Below are 19,636 nucleotides of genomic sequence, written 5' to 3'. Positions count from 1 at the left end.
CTCAAAGGATACATTTATTAGAGCACCTGTTCCAAATGACCGCCTTTGCGCCTTCGACACACTTGAAGCCGACGAGCGAAGTTGTCAATCACCCTGACACACTCTTCCTTCCTGATGGCACGAATCCTCTGGGTGATGGCCACTTTCAGTTCAGAAATGGATTGAGGACGATTCTCATACACGTGGTCCTTCAAGAACCCCCAGAGATAAAAAAAATCTGGGGGGTTCAGATCGGGTGAATGCGGAGACCACTCGGGTTCGCGGCGCCTGCTGATCAGCCGATCAGGGAATCGGTGGTCCAGCCACTCCATCGTGATGTTGGCTGTATGTGGAGTTGCCCCATCTTGTTGGAACCATTGCACATCTTGATTCACGCCACGACGTCTCCCAAGTCCCCTCCAGAACTTGTTGAGCACCACAATGTAACGCTCCTTTGTGACAGTGACTGCCTCCTCGTCTGCGTCTTCAAACCAAAACGGTCCGATTATGCCATGTTTTGAGATGGCCACCCAGGCCGTGCATTTCACAGAGTGCAAGGGCCTCTGAAGCACCTCGTCTGGGGCTTGTGTGCCCCAGAACACATTGTTCTTGCTATTGACATGCCCACAGAGCAAGAAGTGTGCTTCGTCGCTGAACCAAACATCATCCAGAAAGTCAGGATCCTCTTCGATCTTGTTCTCGAACCACCGGCACATCACAACATGTTTTGCCATGTCAGCTGGTGTGAGTTTATGCTTGATCTGGATCTTGTATGGGTACAGCTGAAGATCCTTGATCAAGATTCTTTGCACTGACGCACGTGAAAGACCCAGCTCTTGGCCGTCTTTGGATGGACTTTTCGGGCTCCTTCCGACAGAATGTCTCACCGCATTCACATTGTCAGGAGATCTTGCAGTCAGCTTCCTGCCAGAACTGGGTGTTTCTGCCTTCTTGTTGAGGTTGTTTACTGATCCAGTGGCTTGAAATTTGTGTGCCCAACGATAAATTTGGTTTTTCTGGGGATAGTTTTTGAATGATTTCGTCTCCAAATAAGTAGTGACGCAAAATATTTTTTCCTCCTTTGTCCAAGGCATTTTGATTGATTAATTATTAGTTGTTATGGTCTCCTCTCTTCAAATCTGAAAAAAAAAGAACAAGAACATTAATATTGGCAGAATTATTAGCAGTGACATGGGTTCCATGTATTTTGAGACACCCTGGTATATATATTTTCTTACTATAATTCACCAAATGGCCGTCCGTCTGTCTGTCCGTCCGTCCATCCATTCGAAGGTACCGCAAAAACGGCTGAACCGATCACAACAATATTTTGGGTGGGTAATCCTGGGATCTCCTGGAGTAAAATAGGCTGCATTGTTTTTTCAACTTCAGCTTTGGCCTCCAGCATTTTCAGGTTTGGACTCCGCATAACGTTATTTCCCCAGGTGCCGCACAAACGGCTGCACCGATCGGATTCAGACAAAGACCTTTTATAAGGATATGGGTTGAATCCCTGCTTGAGAGAATGCCAACCCCCTCCCCGCCATCACGGTCGTCTCTCCAACTCACAATCCCACGAGATATGCGGAAAGGACGACCCAAAACCAATTATCTTCTTTTTGATTCGTATATAAACATTAAAAGTAAATAATGACCTTGGCCAAAGTTCAAACGACGTGAGTTTAATCTATACATGAGAATTCCACATAGCTATTTGGGCGGTGTATAAGATAACAGATCGCTGTCTCCATCGATCTTGCCAAGGCCGTAACACCTATCGGCTCAAAATCCCTTTTAATTGTTGACTTGGTAGTTTTTACAATGAAGGAAACATTAACAATGTTGTTAAAAGTTTATTTTGTGATTAATTTGTCACATTGATTTCTACTTATGTTTGGAATGAAAAAAAAGAGATAGAGTTCAAGTGAATGACAACATGCCGTGATGATTTCTACTTTCTGAACGTGAACTTCGCGGATCACCATATGCAGATTCGCCACGGTCCCACGATCGATGTTTTTATACGTGAACGAACCTGTTTGTTTGCGAACGGGTACGTTTTTCATGGAAGTCCTTCACGAACTTGCTGTCCATGTCTGACGTGCGACTGAGGGTCCTACAGGAATGTGGATTTATTGGTTTCATGCTTTAGCATTCACCGTATCTGCATTGCCTGTTTGTTTCTGGCCTTCCACCGTGCGTAGCACGGGTATCTCACTAGTTTATATAAAAACAAAAACAAATCATTATGCAAGAAAGCTATAATTACATAAAATTCCTTTGTAATGATTATGCAACAAAGACAGCATGCCATATTCATGCCAATATTTTATTACAGAACTGAGATGGCATCTTGGTAATTTACAGATCGTTTCTTTACAAGCACGAAAAACAGTTCACAGAATTCTGGAATGTGCAAGAGTCACAATCTTTTCCCCCTGGGCTCCATCCAATGGCACCCATAGACAGCGACCTTGATCAGCACACGAGAGCAAGCGAAGATCTCAAGACATAACTTCCGGCCACTCATCGAGCAAACCATCCAGCTCCTCTGTACGTAGGGGGGGGGGGGGGGGGGATGTGTGAAGGTGAGGGGAGGGTGGTGTTGGTGGGTAGGGTACAAAAAAGTAAATAAGCATGAGTTAGCTTTCACAAATATGGGCAATAAAACCATGAACGTGCAAAAGTGATGATCAACTGTTTGACACAATGGCCGCGGTGGCCAAACCTTTCCACTGTAGGTTGGAGCTCCAGGTACACCTGGCATTTTTTAACGACACAAAATATAAATTCCCAAATGTCAATGGCATTTCCCAATCACAACGTTTAGAATCAGCGACTTTTGCCATTTCAGCTTTGTTGCTTCTTGGCCTTCAGCACTCTCTTGTCTTGCTTCATCCCTCCACCGCTCTCACCCAACTACCCTCATCACTTCTAAATCACACATGTTCATCAACAAAGAGCAATTTCCCCATTTTAACTCCACTGACCTCTCTTTTTCTCCCAAATTTGAAATCACCTCATGTACATTCATTCCCTCAACATGGCATGTCAGTTCTGCTCATCTGCCCTAACCCAAGCCTCATTCCCACCTATTCCGCCATAATGTCGTCGATCTTTTCCAAGAGCCCAGATTCCCATTGAAAAAAAAAAAAGCAGCAATTTTATTGCCTTACTTTGACAAATGCAGCCAAACAATGAGGAAATTCAGGAATACGAGTCATTACGGCAGTGGGATGGGTAATGGACAAATGGAGAAGGGACAGTTATTGACAATGATCAGAGACCTTAAAGGGACAGAGGAGGAAATCATGGAGTAGCTATGTGGTCATGACCAGAGCCATGTTTGTGCGAGCAGGGAATTAGTACATTGCTGGAGAAACATTTACCGTCATCCCAATTCTCAAACGGAGAGGTTTGTGCCACCTTGTCACCTCCTCCTTTATGCGACAATGTTGAGGGAGCCATGTCATCAGCCTCGCTTGTGGAGGTGGCGTGACCAGTTGAGGAGCTCTGCACATGATAGAGACAGCAGCAGTCAAGTATCAAACTCCAGGCTCAAAATACACCTTTATGCTCAATCAAGAACAGGTGAAAATCCCCAATGGGGCAGAAAGGTTTTGCCAAACTAGTGTCACAGGTAAAGCCAAATTGATCAAAACCTGGAAGTAGCAATAAATGTGATGCCAGTGTCAATTATAACAAAACATCTCACCATAGAATAGGAGCCATAAAATAAACCTCCCGACTCCTTGAGGTAGAATCCTGAGAATGTGTGGAGGGGGCACTCCCCTACCCAATCTCCTAAATCCACCAATAATCCACTTCACCAAACCTCAATTCTACAATCCCTCCTTCACTCCATTGGTCTTTACTTCAACCCTGCGGTCGGTATATTCTGGTCCTTCAGTCCGTCTGTGCATTCGTACGCCACGCTCGGTTATTCCTTCACATTCAATCCATCTCGCGAGATCATAGGAGATCTCGCGAGATCTTGGAGACGGCGGCAGGGATTTTCGAAGCTCCACACGGTCTCCACGTTTTTCGAAGTTAAGTCTGTTCACAATTGTATTTTGTCGAAACTGTATTTATCTTTCGGTGTGTGAAGTTATTGTGTGCAACTTTGGTTGTTTCTCGGTGTTTATCTTTCATAAATTGATCGTCTGTTTGCCGTGTCGCGAGCAAGGCCTTGTACAGTGTGCACTGTACAACCTTGAGGCTTTGTTTTTCTCTCAGTGGTCCGTCGTTTGTGATCCAATAACTTTCGTTCTCTGTATTCCCAGTCTTTTCACCCATACTTCCTTGTGTAAATCTCAACTCAAAAAACAAAACAAAAAAAAAAAACATTTCCTTCTCTGTTCTCATTCGTTTATTCATTCTTATTCGTTCGTTCGTTCTTCGACCACGTGTTTCTCCCCCATTTCCCCAGATAGTTTTCACTCATTAACCTTCAATGTTTACACTTTCCCCTCAAGTTATGTATTCCGTCATATTTTATAACACCTTTTTCTTCTTCTTCTTTAAAAGGCTGCTTTCGACTTGCTCACCAAATCAATTCATCCCAAAAAAAATATCCATCTCCTATAGTGCCTTTTTTCTACATTCCCTAAACTCTCCTGCACTCCATCCTCCATCCAGCGTCCTTAAACGTATTTTTAACTCGAAGGTCACAAGAAACTCATTTTGCAATAAATGTTCGTTTCCCATAAATCGTACACTTTCAAAAATCCAATCTCACCCCTCCCCTCCAAATCTTCCCCATAACTCCTCCCCTCCAAATCTTCCCCATCACCCCTCCCCTCCAAATCTTCCCCATCACCCATCCCTTTCAAATCTCCCCCCTTGCCCCCTCCCTCCTAAACTACCCCCTCACCCCTCCCCACCAAGACGCCCCCTCGCCCCTCCCCTCCTAGACTCCTGCCTCACCCCTCCCCTCCAAATCTCCCCCATATCCCATCCCTTTCAAATCCCTCCCCTTGTCCCTTCCCTCCCAAACTCCCCCCTCACCCCTCCCCTTCAAATCTCCCCACCCTCATTGCTTCTCAATTTCCCCCCTCTCACTCCCCCTCCTCAAAGCGTCCTCCCCGCTTCTTCCCCCTTCAAACTCTCACCTCCATCTCCCCCAACCTTCTGCCTCGCTCTTCCCCCTCCTCAAATAACACCTCATTGTGGCTCACCCAATCACCATCAAACCTTTTGTCCGCCCCATCCTTCCCTTTCTCCGAGCTATTCTGAAATCTCTGACACACCTTCAACAGCTCTCCCTACCTCTTCCACCTCTTCCACATCTTACCCTACCCCTCCTCCCCCCTGTTCTGTATCTGATGCTCCCCCTTCCTCTTCATTAACGGTATGGACGTCAAACATCCGGGGCCTTCGTTCAAACTTAACTGATCTCTCCATACAGGTTGCTTCTGTCAAACCAGACGTGATCTGCTTAACAGAAACTTTCCTCCTTTATGATGTCTCTGATTCCATAGTATCTCTCCCGGGCTACTCCCTCCTCCGGTATGATAGACCTGAGCCTCGTCCTGGAGGCGGGGTTGCTATCTTTATCAAAAACTCTCTTCCTCACTCGCCCTGCACTGCACTCTCTCCACCTCACCCCCAGGAATACCTCTGGCTACGGCTTCCCCTTCGCTCCCACCTCTTGTTCATATGTGTGTTGTACCGTCCACCAAACAGTGATGACTCCATCTACATCTCGCTGTCTGATGATATGGACCAACTTCTATCTACTCATCCCAACTCTCTCTTCCTCATATGTGGTGATTTCAACTGTCATCATGCCAGTTGGCTGGGTGTGGGTACCTCTCTCACCAGCCATGGCTCCTCAGCAAAGGACTTCTGCGACTCACTGGGACTGACACAATCTGTCAATTTCCCGACCCGGATCTCAGTCAACGGAACATCTTCTCTTCTGGACTTGGTTATGACTAACTTCCCTGAAAATGTCTGCTGCTCTTCTTCTGCTCCGATCGGATCATCTGATCATGTCCTTGTTAAAGTGGACATCTCTCTGACCATCCTCAGGGAGCCTGCTCAGCGTCGACGAGTCTGGCATTTCACTCAGGCCAACTGGCACGGTCTTCAAGCAGCCATCAATCATCTGGACTGGTCTCCCATCTCTACCACCTCTGACATCAACTCATCCTGGGAATTCTTCCAAAGTAAATTGCTCTCTCTCATGCACAGATTTATCCCATCTCGTCTTCAGTTGTCATACCCTTCCTCCCGTCCATGGTACACGGAATCTTGTGGTGAGGCTGTTGCCCAGAAACAACTTGCCTTCGTCTCCTGGAAAGCAAATCCAACGGAAGGAAATCTCATTTCCTTTCACAAAGCCCGAAACAAGTGTGTGTCCACCCTCAGGAGAGCCAGGAAACAATATCTCTCCGTTCTCAAGACCGAACTCTCTTATCTGTCTCCCTCTTCCAAATCCTGGTGGCGTCTGGTCAAATCCGTTTCTGGTGTTTGTTCCCCCTCCATCCCCTCCCTTACCTCAAACGGCTACACAGCTGACTCCGCAAGTGAAAAAGCTGAATGCCTCAACTCTGTGTTTGCCTCTAAATCTTGTGTCCCAAACCCATCCCTCTCTGTACCCACCATACCCAGTCGTACCCTGCTGCTCCTGGACTCCGTGTCCTTTCCTCCTGACAAGGTGGAAAAGTTTCTGTCAACCCTCGACTCTGATTCTGCAACTGGACCCGACGGCATCAGCCCACGGGTCCTAAAATCCTGCTCTGCTGCTCTATCTCACCCTCTCTCTGTTCTCTTCACCCTCTCTTTTGCTCAAGGTCAACTGCCATCTGCTTGGAAATCAGCCAACATCACCGCTTTGCACAAAAAAGGTGCAAAAACAGATCCTAGCAACTACAGACCAATCAGCCTTCTCCCAATTATCAGCAAAGTCATGGAATCCATCATTGCTTCTGATATGAAATCTTTCCTCTTCTCCAATGGCTTGATCTCTGATCATCAATTTGGTTTCAGACCAGGTCACTCTACTCTGGACATGCTGCTTCTGCTGTCTCAACAATGGATGGAGGTCCTCAATGCCAAACAGGAAATTAGAGCTGTCTCCCTCGACATATCACGTGCCTTCGACACGGTCTGGCACCCCGCTCTGCTCACCAAACTCTCCTCCTTTGGTATCCATGGAAATCTCCACGCATGGCTGGCGGACTTCCTCTCTAGTCGTCGTCAACGTGTGGCCCTGAATGGGTTTCTCTCATCTCCTCTTCCTGTTCAGGCTGGAGTTCCCCAAGGCAGTGTTCTGGGCCCCGTGCTTTTTCTGGTCTTCATCAATGATCTCTCTGACTCTCTCGAAAATCCTCTCTATCTCTTTGCTGATGACTCCACTCTCTGCCGCTCCATTCCTCTTCCCTCAGATCGGCAGTCTGCTGCCTCCTCACTCTCTGAAGACCTGGACAAAATCACAGACTGGTCAAACAAGTGGAACATGTCTTTCAATCCTGACAAATCTCACACTCTTACTATGTCTCTCCGAAAAGATCGACTGGACAACCCTCCCATCTACTTTCTCAACAATCCTCTCCAAGAAGTTCTGTCGCTCAAGATTTTGGGTCTCACTATCTGCCATGATCTTTCTTGGGAAAACCACATTTCCAAGCTGGCCTCCAAAGCCAGTCGCCGACTGGGCATCCTCCGTCGTGCGAAGTCCTTCCTCGGCACACCTGAGCTCCTCACCACATACAAGGCTTTCATCCGCAGCTCAATGGAATACTGTTCTCCCCTATGGGCCGGTGCTCCTGCCTCACACCTAGCTCGGCTTCACGCTGTTGAAACCAAAGCTTTCAGAATTATTGGAATCTCCCGCGATGAAGCTATCTCTGAGGGCCTTTCACTCACTCACCGCAGGCAGGTAGGTGGTCTTTCTGTCTTCTACCGACTCCTCTCCGGCCTTGCACCCCCAGCTCTCTCTGTGCTCTGTCCCCCAAATATTCCTACAGGTCGCACAAGATCTGCCAGCAACCCTCTGATGGTTAAACTGCCGAAATCTCGGCTCTCCGCTCACCTTCACTCTTTCATTCCTCTTTTCTCCCGCCTCTGGAACAAACTCCCTCACTCCCTTCAATCCCACTCCTCCCTCCAGGTCTTTAAAACAGCTGTTCACCACCATCTCTTATCTTCCCCCATCCAAAACCTTGATCTTTTCTACCCCCGCTAATTCACCCCAGATCCACCTTGTTTGAAATTCCAACTTCTTTCCTGGAAGTCCTGGCAGTGTCCATATGTTTTATACCTCTCCCACGCCCGCCCCCCCCCAAAGCCCTCGCCCTCTCTCAGATCTCTCGATGTCTCCATGTCTCTCGGTCCCTGCTCTCAAATGTTGTGTTTGTGTCCTTCCCCCTCTCTCCCCATCTTGTCTACCGCTCCCTATGTTATATGTTTTATGTGTCGGTTTGTCTTTCTGTGTAATTAATGTTCGCTCTTTCACGAGCCTCGATCTTGTATACAAAAAAAAAAAAAAAATAAATAAAAATAAATCTGTTCATCCATCCTTCCCGTGCTGACCAACCTCAGTCAGACCCATGCAGGCGAGTGTGTCCCTCACAGTGAGACAATTAGCACAAGAGTGAAATATGTGATAGGGGTGTAAGTCTGCCCTTCCGTGTCTTTTGCCTTTTAAGTACGTGCTTAATGATTATTGCTTGTGTGTGTGTAAATAAATAATCGCTATCTCTCAAATCTGCATTGTTTGTGTCCTTTCATTGATCCGGCATGGCGCGTCATACTTGGTGGGCAAGCGGGAAGCCTTCACCCCCACCGTTTCACTTTGGTAGTGATTAGCCAAAGCCGCACCCATGGTTCTGCTCAGCCGAAATAAGTACTCAGCTGCATGTTAAGAGTGCGTACCTTGGTTCCATTAGGTCACCAACAGGTAACACGACATAAAAGGCAGAGGACCCTGGTAGAACTAATTTTCCCAACCGGCGTCCGTGGTTGCTTAACAACCCATCGGGCCACAGAGTTAAACGTGGGTAGCATTCGGTGCTGGGCAAACATTATCAAGAACATTGCATTAAGCACGAGCACTGAGAAGGCAACTGCTATTCTCTTCTACTGTTGATACAGGACGGGATATCGACCTTTGCAGGAATGGGGTTGGGAGGAAGATTGCACGGACCCTTTTGGCAGTTTCTCTAGCAGTCAGACCTGCAACGTTTCCTACCTGCACGTCCAAAATAAATTGAAGTGAACGTTTCTTTTTTTCCACAAACTTGAACAAACGATTCTGTTTTACTCCAAGACGTGTGATGCCAGGTGGGTAAAAGGTGCGGCAGAGACTTTTCCAGTGTATGAGAGTCCTGGAGAAAGGAGCTCTGATGGAGCAAGTTAAGAGAGTGACTCTCCAGGCTGGCTAAGTCTACAACTTCCACAACCAGAGCCTCTTACACCAGACGACTGGGGTTGGAAACAGTGAAAACAAGGCTGAACCCCAAAATCGGCCACCATTCCTGAAGCCAGTATCAATTTGTGATTAACTTGTACATCTTGGGTACAATTAATTATTTTGAAGCCCGCACAGAAATTATTTTAAACATCAGTTGCACAGCTCTCTCTGTGCACGTGCCCGACACCACAGGTGACAGTAAAATAAAATGAAGTTCTCAAGGTATGTCCTTTGATGGCATTAGGGTACTATAGTATTGTTGTAACAATTGCAACATGACAAGGAGCTGAAGTTAAACGGTTCCACCACGAAGGTGAAGCCTTGGTCGACGCCTTGGTCAACGCATCTGAGCATTTCTATTCATTTCGTACCGTTTGAACGAGAGTTGGACCGTTAAAAAAAAAAAAAAGAAAAAAAAAAAAAAGTTGTAGTCTTTGTAGTAAAAAAAAAAAAAAGAGTTGGACCGTTAGTACGTCTTAATTTCGTACTATTGGACCTTGACGACATCTATTAATTTCGTACTATTGGACCTTGATTACATCTATTAATTACATACTATTGGACCAGGACAACAACTATTAATTATATACTACCAGAGAAATACCCGTGCTAAGCACGGGTGGGAGGCCAGAAGCAAACAGGCAATGCAGATACGGTGAATGCTAAAGCATGAAACCAATAAATTCCACATTCCTTTAGCACCTTCAGACGCACGTTAGACATGGACAGCAAGTTCGTGAAGGACTTCCATGAAAAACGTACCTGTTCGCAAACAAATGGGTACGTTCACGTATTTAACGGATGTTTATACAAATCGTTTAAAAGAAAAAAAGCTTTCAATTTCCGATATTTAGCCTTTTCATTTGGGCCTCCAAATTGAAGCCCCGCCCACAGGGCGGGTACCGTTGCTCGACGTAAGATGACGTCACAATGAACGTCATGCAAACGCGAATGTTATGTGGGAGTCCAAACCTGAGAATGCTGGAGACTAAAGCTGAAATTGGGAAAACTAAATAGCCTATTTTACTCTTGGGGATCCCAGGATTATCCACCAAAAATATCTTTGCGATCGGTTCAGCAGTTTTTACGGTACCTTCGAACAGACAGACAGACATTTGGTGAATTATAGTAAGATTGGACCATGACAACATCTATTAATTTCGTATTATTGGACCATGACAACAACTATTAATTATATACTATTGGACCATGACAACATCTATTAATTACATACTATTGGACCGTGACTACATCTTTTATTTATTTTTTTGTATACACAGTCGAGGCTCGTGAAAGAGCTAACATTTATCAAACAAACAAATCAAACAAACAAGCAAACAAAGTATATAAAAAGGGGAGCGGTCGACAAGATGGGGAGAGAAGAGGAGGAAGCACACAAACACAATATTTGAGAGCAGGGACATCGGGAGATGTGTGGGAGGGAGAGGGCCTGGGGGGAGGCAGGATAGGTATAAAACGCAAGGACACCAAGGACTTCCAGGAAAGAAGTCGGCACCTCAAAAAAGTGGATTTGGGGTGAAATTAGTGGGGGTAGAAAAGATCAAGGTTTTGGATTGGGGAAGATAAGAGATTGTGGTGAACAGCCGTTTTAAAGACCTGGAGGGAGGAGAGGGATTGAAGAGACTGAGGGAGTTTGTTCCAGAGGCGGGAGAAAAGAGGAATGAAGGAGTGAAGGTGAGCAGAGAGTCATGATTTTGGCAGTTTAACCATAATAGGGTTGCAGGCAGATCTTCTGCGACCTGTCGGAATATTTGGGGGACAGAGCCCAGAGAGAGCTGGGGGAGCAAGGCCGGAGAGGAGTCGGTAGAAGATGGAAAGACCACCAACCTGCCTGCGGTGAGTAAGTGAAAGGCCCTCGGAGATAGCGTCATCGCGGGAGATTCCAATGATTCTGAACGCTTTGGTTTCAACAGCGTGAAGACGAGCTAGGTGTGAGGCAGGAGCACCAGCCGAGAGGGGAGAGCAGTACTCCATTGAGCTGTGGATGAAAGCCTTGTATGTGGTGAGGAGCTCAGGTGTGCCAAGTGTTACGGGGTCAACCTCGAGGGGAGCCCCGGCAGAAAGATGTATGGTCCTTGGGTGAAAATAAGTCAATCAATAACGAGTCCACACCAAGGGTTACGAACAAACCCCAATATATTCCCAAATCCCACACAGGAATCATAATGCGTTTACAGCACTTCCATACAATCCTTATCTATAGTATAGGTGGCGCCACCTTAACCCACAACAGTGTTGGCAACACTCACGGCCCTTGCCCCCAATGTCTCTGCACGCCTCCCAGGTGACGTCGAGTCGATCCAGCGATCGGGGAAGCAATGTCCGATTCCCGCACGCCTCCCAGGTGACGTCGAGTCGATCCAGCGATCGGGGAATCTCTGTCCGATTCCAATCGGGGCTGGGAGTGAGGATACCCGACAACCTCAGCGAGGATACCCGACTTCGCAGGTTCCGCAGTAATCTGGCGCTCTCCTGACGCGCGGACTTCGGTTCACAGAGGCACGGTTCCCTTGTCCTTCACGTTCGGCGGCTCTGTCTCGAGCTGCAGTCTCAACTCTCAACCGTCTCCTTCCAATCTCTTTCGCGCACCAGGCCCAAGGTGCGACCCGTACACGCCCTCGTAGGCGTCGAGGCGAACAGCGCCGGGCGCTTGGTTCCTTCCAGGACCACACGGCACCTTGACTCGTAACCGGCAATCAATCACCCCGCACAGGTAACTCCTCTCGCCAGACGGGCTTTTCCAACTCCGTTCCAAAGTAGGTAACGATCGCCTCCGCTCGCGTCGTAGCTCTCGAAGCTTAAGATGGCCGCCCTTCCTTTTTCTCCTCCTCTTCTTCACGATCCCGTTTCCGGTCTCGTTTTTCCCAGAAGGGCTCCTGACCCTTTAATCACAACAACCTTTAATAGAATATACATTAATAAGAAATGACCTGAATTGTAACTCCCTTAAACCCGGAATTCGTAACACTCCCCCCCTTCAAGAAAGAAAGTTTGAACCCAGCGAAAACGTTCTTTGCAGGCCAACTTTGATAAACAAACCAGATAACTCACACCCCCAAATCATCAGTTCCCCCCGGGCACAATTATCGCATCTCAAAAATAAAGCAACAAACTTTCACCAAAACCCCCCAGAGATTCCAAAGGTAATTCCCTCTGGACCAAGCGTCAACAACTTCTAGTTTCTCTTGGATGGAGGCCCAGCTGAGTACTCACTACATGGACGCCTTAAGGAATGTGGGGTTCACGGTTAGTCCGGGGAGGAAAGTTCATTACATGGACGCCTTTAAGAACGTGGAGTTCACGGTTAGTCCGTGCAGGAACGTTCCCTACCGGGACGCCTTTTAAGAACGTGGCGTTCACGGTTAGCCCGTGTAGGAGCCCAGGCTCAGCGGCCCCGCCGTATATAGAGTGCTTCAACTTCTCCGGACTCCTAACAGTTACGGTGGGACCCCTTGTCCCAGCAATCACCTGACGGGCGGTCTCCTTCTCGGCCAGTGCTCTGCCAATCATTCTTTCGGGAGATGCCGTAACTCTGGGAGCCTCCATAGTAATATCGGCTGCTGCCAACACCAAAACTACCGCCAAGTTGTCCTCTTCTGTAGACCTCTCGACGCCTACGAAATGCCTTCCCTACTGTTATGGTCCGACCCTCCAAATCCTTACCATTCCAATTCTTCTCTGCCTCCCTGGCGTCTTTTGTGCTTACAAACGTGACAAAGCCGAACCCTCTTGACCGTTGCGTTTCCCTCTTTTACCACCCGCACTTCCACCAGCGGCCCATATCTGTTGAAGACAGAGGTCAGAACTTCTTCCTCTGTGTTGAAGTTCAGTCCCCCTACAAATAACTTGGTACTTTTGTCGCCATCCCGAGCTGGGATGGTGTTATTTCCCCTGCGGTGCTCTTTACCCACCCTCGGGTTACCATAAATTTGCCCCCCGGCCAAATCATTCCCGATAATCACAGATACTCCCTCTACAGGAAGCGTGGCTTGTAAACCGACGGTGACCGGTCCTGACACCAAATCGGATTCCAAATGGATGACATGAAGTGGGGCACTAAAACAGCCACCGATCCCTTGTAACCGAACACTATCTCCAGTTGCGGTACTCTTTGACAATGGCAAAATGCCTTCAAGCATTAAGGATTGATGGGCTCCTGTGTCCCTCAATACCCTAACAGGTCTTGGGTTAGTCAAGTCTCCCTCGAGTGAGACAAACCCCTCATAAATAAATGGTTGGTAACTCTTCTGTGGGCGATTTCTTACGCTTGCCATCGCATTCGGAGTTGTAATAGTCGGACTCCGCTCTGGGTTTTCCCTTTTCATGAGGTAACAACTGGACATCAAGTGTCCAGGTTTCTTGCAAAAAGCGCAAACAGGCCCGGAGGAAAAACTCGTGGTCTGCCTCGGGCCCCCCGGAAAATAAGTTTGTCTTGGGCCCGTCGCCCTCTGATTTCGAACAGTTCGGGTATCAGCGTTGTCCCCATAATCATCTCGAGGCCGCCGCCATGTAGTGTCGTTCTCCGCACCTGCTGTTCCACAACTCCCCTGCGGAAATCTAGGCGAGGAGTTAGGTTCGTGGACCCCTATCCGGTGTGTTAAGGCATAATCATCTGCCATGGTGGCTGCGTCCCACAACTTCGGTACTTTCTTTTCCTGCAGGTACACTTTGATGTCCTCGTGGACACACTGTTGAAATTCCTCCACCAGGATCAAGTCACGCAATGCTTCGAAGTCGTTCCCGACTCCTTTTGACTCACACCACCGATCAAACATGTTTTCTTTCACTCTGGCAAACTCCACATGGGTCTCACTCTCCCTCTTCCTGGCATTCCTGATTTTTTGCCGGTAAGCTTCAGGAACCAACCTGAGTTCAGGAACCAGGCACGCTTTGAGAATGTGCTTCTTCAATACCTCATAGTCTGCACATTGGTCCATTGGTAGCGCCGAATAAATCTCTTGAGCTTTACCCACCAGCACACTTTGCACTAGTATGGTCCAGGCCTCCTCCGGCCAGTTTAACTGTCGAGCCACTTTCTCAAAGTGTGGAAAAAATTTAGCGACTTCCTTTTCACTGAAGGGTGGAACCAGCCTCACATGTCTGCCCACATCCCAGGTGTTCTGGCTAGGTGTCGGCCCAGTCAGCAAGGGTGGTACCTCTCCCCGTTCTCTCATTAACTCCAGCTCCTTGAATTTAATTTCTTGCTGAAGCGCCATGTCACGTTCCTTTAATTCCCTTTCGGCTTTTCTCTCCTCTGCTTCGAGTTCCCTTGCAGCTCTCCTCTCCTCTGCTTTTCTCCCTTCTAACCTTTCCTGGAGTTCTCGTTCCACTCTCCTTTCCTCTGCTTGTTTCTCTTCTCTCCTCTCTTCTGCTTTCCTTTCCTCTTCTGATCTTTCCTCTTCTGATCTTTCCTTTTCTGCTTTCCTTTCTTCTTCTGCTCTTTCCTTTCTTCTTCTGCTCTTTCCTTTCTTCTTCTGCTCTTTCCTTTTCTGCTTTCCTTTCTTCTTCTGCTCTTTCCTTTTCTGCTTTCCTTTCTTCTTCTTTGATCCGTTCCTGGCTCCGTAATTGCAACTCTAGTTTCCGGAGCTCAACGTCTTCTGGTTCTTCGGGTAGCCACTCCCAGGCTAACTCGTCCCATGTTCCTAATCCCACCATAGACTATCACCGTGGTCTGCAACTCTGCCTTCCTCAAATTAGTTCGGACCTCCAAGTTAAAATGTTTGGCCAATTTCAAGAGGTCCGATTTTAGTAATGCTCGGAACTGTGCCTCACTAGGGGTTACAGCAAAGTTCTGTGCCACAAACGCCATGGTGACTACTGGTAACACCTGTTAACCTTCACCCCAGAAATTTCCAACAAAGAAAAGCAACAGTATTACTATTATTGCTATTGTTTTTTTTTGTTTTTTTTTTGTTGTTGTTGTTGTTTTGTCGGCAGAGCAAAACAATTTTGGGAACGTTGGAAAAGTTCCCAGTCTTGGGAATTCTTTCCCGGACGAAAATTTAGAAAATTTTATTGATCCCGGACGTAGACCCAATTGCGAATCCGCAAATTGTAATTTGGACGAGGCCCCAATGTCTCTGCACGCCTCCCAGGTGACGTCGAGTCGATCCAGCGATCGGGGAAGCAATGTCCGATTCCTGCAAGCCTCCCAGGTGACGTCGAGTCGATCCAGCGATCGGGGAATCTATGTCCGATTCCAATCTGGGGCTGGGAGTGAGGATACTCGACAACCTCAGCGAGGCTACCCGACTTCGCAGGTTCCGCAGTAATCTGGCGCTCTCCTGACGCGCGGACTTCGGTTCACAGAGGCACGGTTCCCTTGTCCTTCACGTTCGGCGGCTCGGTCTCGAGCTGCAGTCTCAACTCTCAACCGTCTCCTTCCAATCTCTTTCGCGCGCGAGGCCCAAGGTGCGACCCGTACACGAATCGTAGGCGTCGAGGCGAACAGCGCCGGGCGCTTGGTTCCTTCCAGGACCACACGGCACCTTGACACGTAACCGGCAATCAATCACCCCGCGCAGGTAACTCCTCTCGCCAGACGGGCTTTTCCAACTCCGTTCCAAAGTAGGTAACGATCGCCTCCGCTCGTGTCGGAGCTCTCGAAGCTTAAGATGGCCGCCCTTCCTTTTTCTCCTCCTCTTCTTCACGATCCTGTTTCCGGTCTCGTTTTTCCCAAGAAGGGCTCCTGACCCTTTAATCACAACAACCTTTAATAGAATATACATTAATAAGAAATGACCTGAATTGTAACCCCCTTAAACCCGGAATTCGTAACACAAGGAAGGACTTCGCATGACGGAGGATGCCCAGTCGGCGACTGGCTTTGGAGGCCAGCTTGGAAATGTGGTTTTCCCAGGAAAGATCATGGCAGATAGTGAGACCCAAAAGCTTGAGTGACAGAACTTCTTGGAGAGGATTGTTCAGAAAGTACATGGGAGGGTTGTCCAGTCGGTCTTTTCGGATAGACATCGTAAGAGTGTGAGATTTGTCAGGATTGAAAGACATGTTCCACTTGTTTGCCCAGTCTGTGATTTTGTCCAGGTCTGCAGAGAGTGAGGAGGCTGCAGACTGCCGATCTGAGGGATGAGGAATGGAGCGGCAGAGAGTGGAGTCATCAGTAAAGAGATAGAGAGGATTTTCAAGAGAGTCAGAGAGATCATTGATGAAGACCACAAAAAGCACAGGGCCCAGAACACTGCCTTGGGGAATTCCAGCCTGAACAGGAAGAGGAGATGAGAGAAACCCATTCAGGGCCACACGTTGACTACGACTAGAGAGGAAGTCCGCCAGCCATGCGTGGAGATTTCCATGGATACCAAAGGAGGAGAGTTTGGTGAGCAGAGCGGGGTGCCAGACCGTATCGAAGGCACGTGATATGTCGAGGGAGACAGCTCTAATTTCCTGTTTGGCATTGAGGACCTCCATCCATTGTTGAGGCAGCAGAAGCAGCATGTCCAGAGTAGAGTGACCTGGTCTGAAACCAAATTGATGATCAGAGATCAAGCCATTGGAGAAGAGGAAAGATTTCATATCCGAAGCAATGATGGATTCCATGACTTTGCTGATAATTGGGAGAAGGCTGATTGGTCTGTAGTTGCTAGGATCTGTTTTTGCACCTTTTTTGTGCAAAGCGGTGATGTTGGCTGATTTCCAAGCAGATGGCAGTTGACCTTGAGCAAAAGAGAGGGTGAAGAGAACAGCGAGAGGGAGTGAAAGAGCAGAAGAACAGGATTTTAGGATCCGTGGGCTGATGCAGTCAGGTCCAGTTGCAGAATCAGAGTCGAGGGTTGACAGAAACTTTTCCACCTTGTCAGGAGGAAAGGACACGGAGTCCAGGAGCAGCTGGGTACGACTGGGTACGGTGGGTACAGAGAGGGATGGGTTTGGGACACAAGATTTAGAGGCAAACACAGAGGTGAGGCATTCAGCTTTTTCACGTGCGGAGTCAGCTGTGTAGCCGTTTGAGGTAAGGGAGGGGATGGAGGGGGAACAAACACCAGAAACAGATTTGACCAGATGCCACCAGGATTTGGAAGAGGGAGACAGATAAGAGAGTTCGGTCTTGAGAACAGAGAGATATTGTTTCCTGGCTCTCCTGAGGGTGGACACACACTTGTTACGGGCTTTGTGAAAGGAAAAGAGATTTCCTTCCATTGGATTTGCTTTCCAGGAGACGAAGGCAAGTTGTTTCTGGGCAACAGCCTCACCACAAGATTCCGTGTACCATGGATGGGAGGAAGGGTATGACAACTGAAGACGAGATGGGATAAATCTGTGCATGAGAGAGAGCCATTTACTTTTGAAGAATTCCCAGGATGAGTTGATGTCAGAGGTGGTAGAGATGGGAGACCAGTCCAGATGATTGATGGCTGCTTGAAGACCGTGCCAGTTGGCCTGAGTGAAATGCCAGACTCGTCGACGCTGAGCAGGCTGCCTGAGAATGGTCAGAGAGATGTCCACTTTAACAAGCACATGATCAGATGAGCCGATTGGAGCAGAAGAAGAGCAGCAGACATTTTCACGGAAGTTAGTCATAACCCAGTCCAGAAGAGAAGATGCTCCGTTGACTGAGATCCGGGTCGGGAAATTGACAGATTGTGTCAGTTCCAGTGAGTCGAATAAGTCCTTTGCTGAAGAGTCATGGCTGGTGAGAGGTACCCACACCCAGCCAACTGGCATGGTGACAATTGAAATCACCACATATGAGGAAGAGAGAGTTGGGATGGGTAGATAGCAGTTGGTCCATATTATCAGACAGCGAGATGTAGATGGAGTCATCACTGTTTGGTGGACGGTACAACACACATATGAACAAAAGGTGGGAGCGAAGGGGAAGCCGTAGCCAAAGGTATTCCTGGGGGTGAGGTGGAGAGAGTGCAGTGCAGGGCAAGTGAGGAAGAGTTTTTGATAAAGATAGCAACCCCACCTCCAGGACGAGGCTCAGGTCTATCATACCGGAGGAGGGAGTAACCCGGGAGAGATACTAAGGAATCAGAGACATCATGAAGGAGGAAAGTTTCTGTTAAGCAGATCCCAATCACATATCGCATAGATCACATATTTTAATTACATACTCTTGGACCATGACAACATCTATTAATTACATACTATTGGACTGTGACTAGATCTATTAATTACATACTATTGGACAATGACAACATCTATTAATTACATACTATTGGACCATGACTTCATCTATTAATTACATACTATTGGACCATGACAACATCTATTAATTACATACTATTGGACCATAAATACATATATTAATTACATACCATTGGACCGTGACTACATCGATTAATTACGTGGTATTGGACGGTGACTACATCTATTATTTTCATACTATCGGAACGTACCGTTTTGATCTTTAGACCCGATCGTTCCCATTAGACTCCAACTACAATTGGAACGTACCTTTCAGACCCTTTACAAGCACACCACACAAGCATCTATTGAGTCGAAAAGTGCAATATACAGACTATACTTTGTTTCAGCAAGTAATGCACAATCTCCACTCACCTGGAGGGTGAGGTACTCTATGTAGTGAAATCGTATTCGTACTGAACCCGGGGTGATGCTCGCTGCTCGTTGACACCGCTAGGGGCGTGACTATAAGACGCGCTGCTGCGGACGGTGCTCCGAGACTTCTCCTGTGACACGTTACATCTGGTAGACTCGCTAACGGTACGCCTGCATAGAATATCCAGCTTGCTTGCATTGAATGTTATGAATGGTCCCATGTGACGTCACATCGTATACTTATTGTATTTCCTGCTTTACAGGATGATGTTATGATCTAAAATGGAATTAAACCACCCGTTGGACTAAAGTTGTGTGGACCTGATTGGTTTTCCACAACACTTAATTCCATTTTATATCTACCGACATGGCTGGCAACAAGACGCTGGCGGTTGCCGTATTCTGCGCCGACCCGCAAGCCCCGGATGGTGGCTTGCAACTGAAGCACTGGCTCAGAACATTGGAGAATCATTTTGACGAGCCTGAGACCGCGCCGACGGCTGCCGCGAAGCTAGCAACACTTCATTCAAAAATCGACTACCGGGTGTACAACTCCATCGCGCAATGCGCGACGTATGACCTCTCGATCGCGGAGCTAAAACGGCTGTACATAAAGGAAAAAAGCCCGGTGTATGCACGATATTTGCTGCAAACGCGACGTCAGCAACCCAACGAGGCGATGGACCACTACGC

At 47.7% G+C, this 19,636-nt stretch overlaps 1 protein-coding gene across 2 annotated transcripts in view; it reads right to left on the bottom strand.

The window, feature by feature from the left end:
- Window positions 1-2,289: 2,289 nt before the first annotated feature.
- HROB (homologous recombination factor with OB-fold) overlaps window positions 2,290-19,636 on the bottom strand; it is a 40,953-nt gene continuing 23,606 nt past the window's right edge. For both annotated transcript variants that reach the window (XM_068118925.2, XM_068118926.2), the window contains exons 10-11: window positions 3,369-3,492; window positions 2,290-2,530 (exon numbers count right to left, since the gene is read on the bottom strand). In XM_068118925.2, coding sequence (XP_067975026.2) covers window positions 2,484-2,530; window positions 3,369-3,492 — 171 coding nt within the window. In that variant the 3' untranslated portion in view covers window positions 2,290-2,483. The remainder of the gene's footprint in view (window positions 2,531-3,368; window positions 3,493-19,636) is intronic.

The sequence above is a fragment of the Myxine glutinosa genome, chromosome 6 (genome assembly GCF_964187855.1).
Source record: "Myxine glutinosa chromosome 6, kmMyxGlut1.1, whole genome shotgun sequence".
In the NCBI taxonomy this organism is placed as follows: Eukaryota; Metazoa; Chordata; class Myxini; order Myxiniformes; family Myxinidae; genus Myxine; species Myxine glutinosa.
The sequence above is the reverse complement of the archived record's forward strand: the minus strand, read 5'-3'. Positions and strand labels throughout refer to the sequence as shown.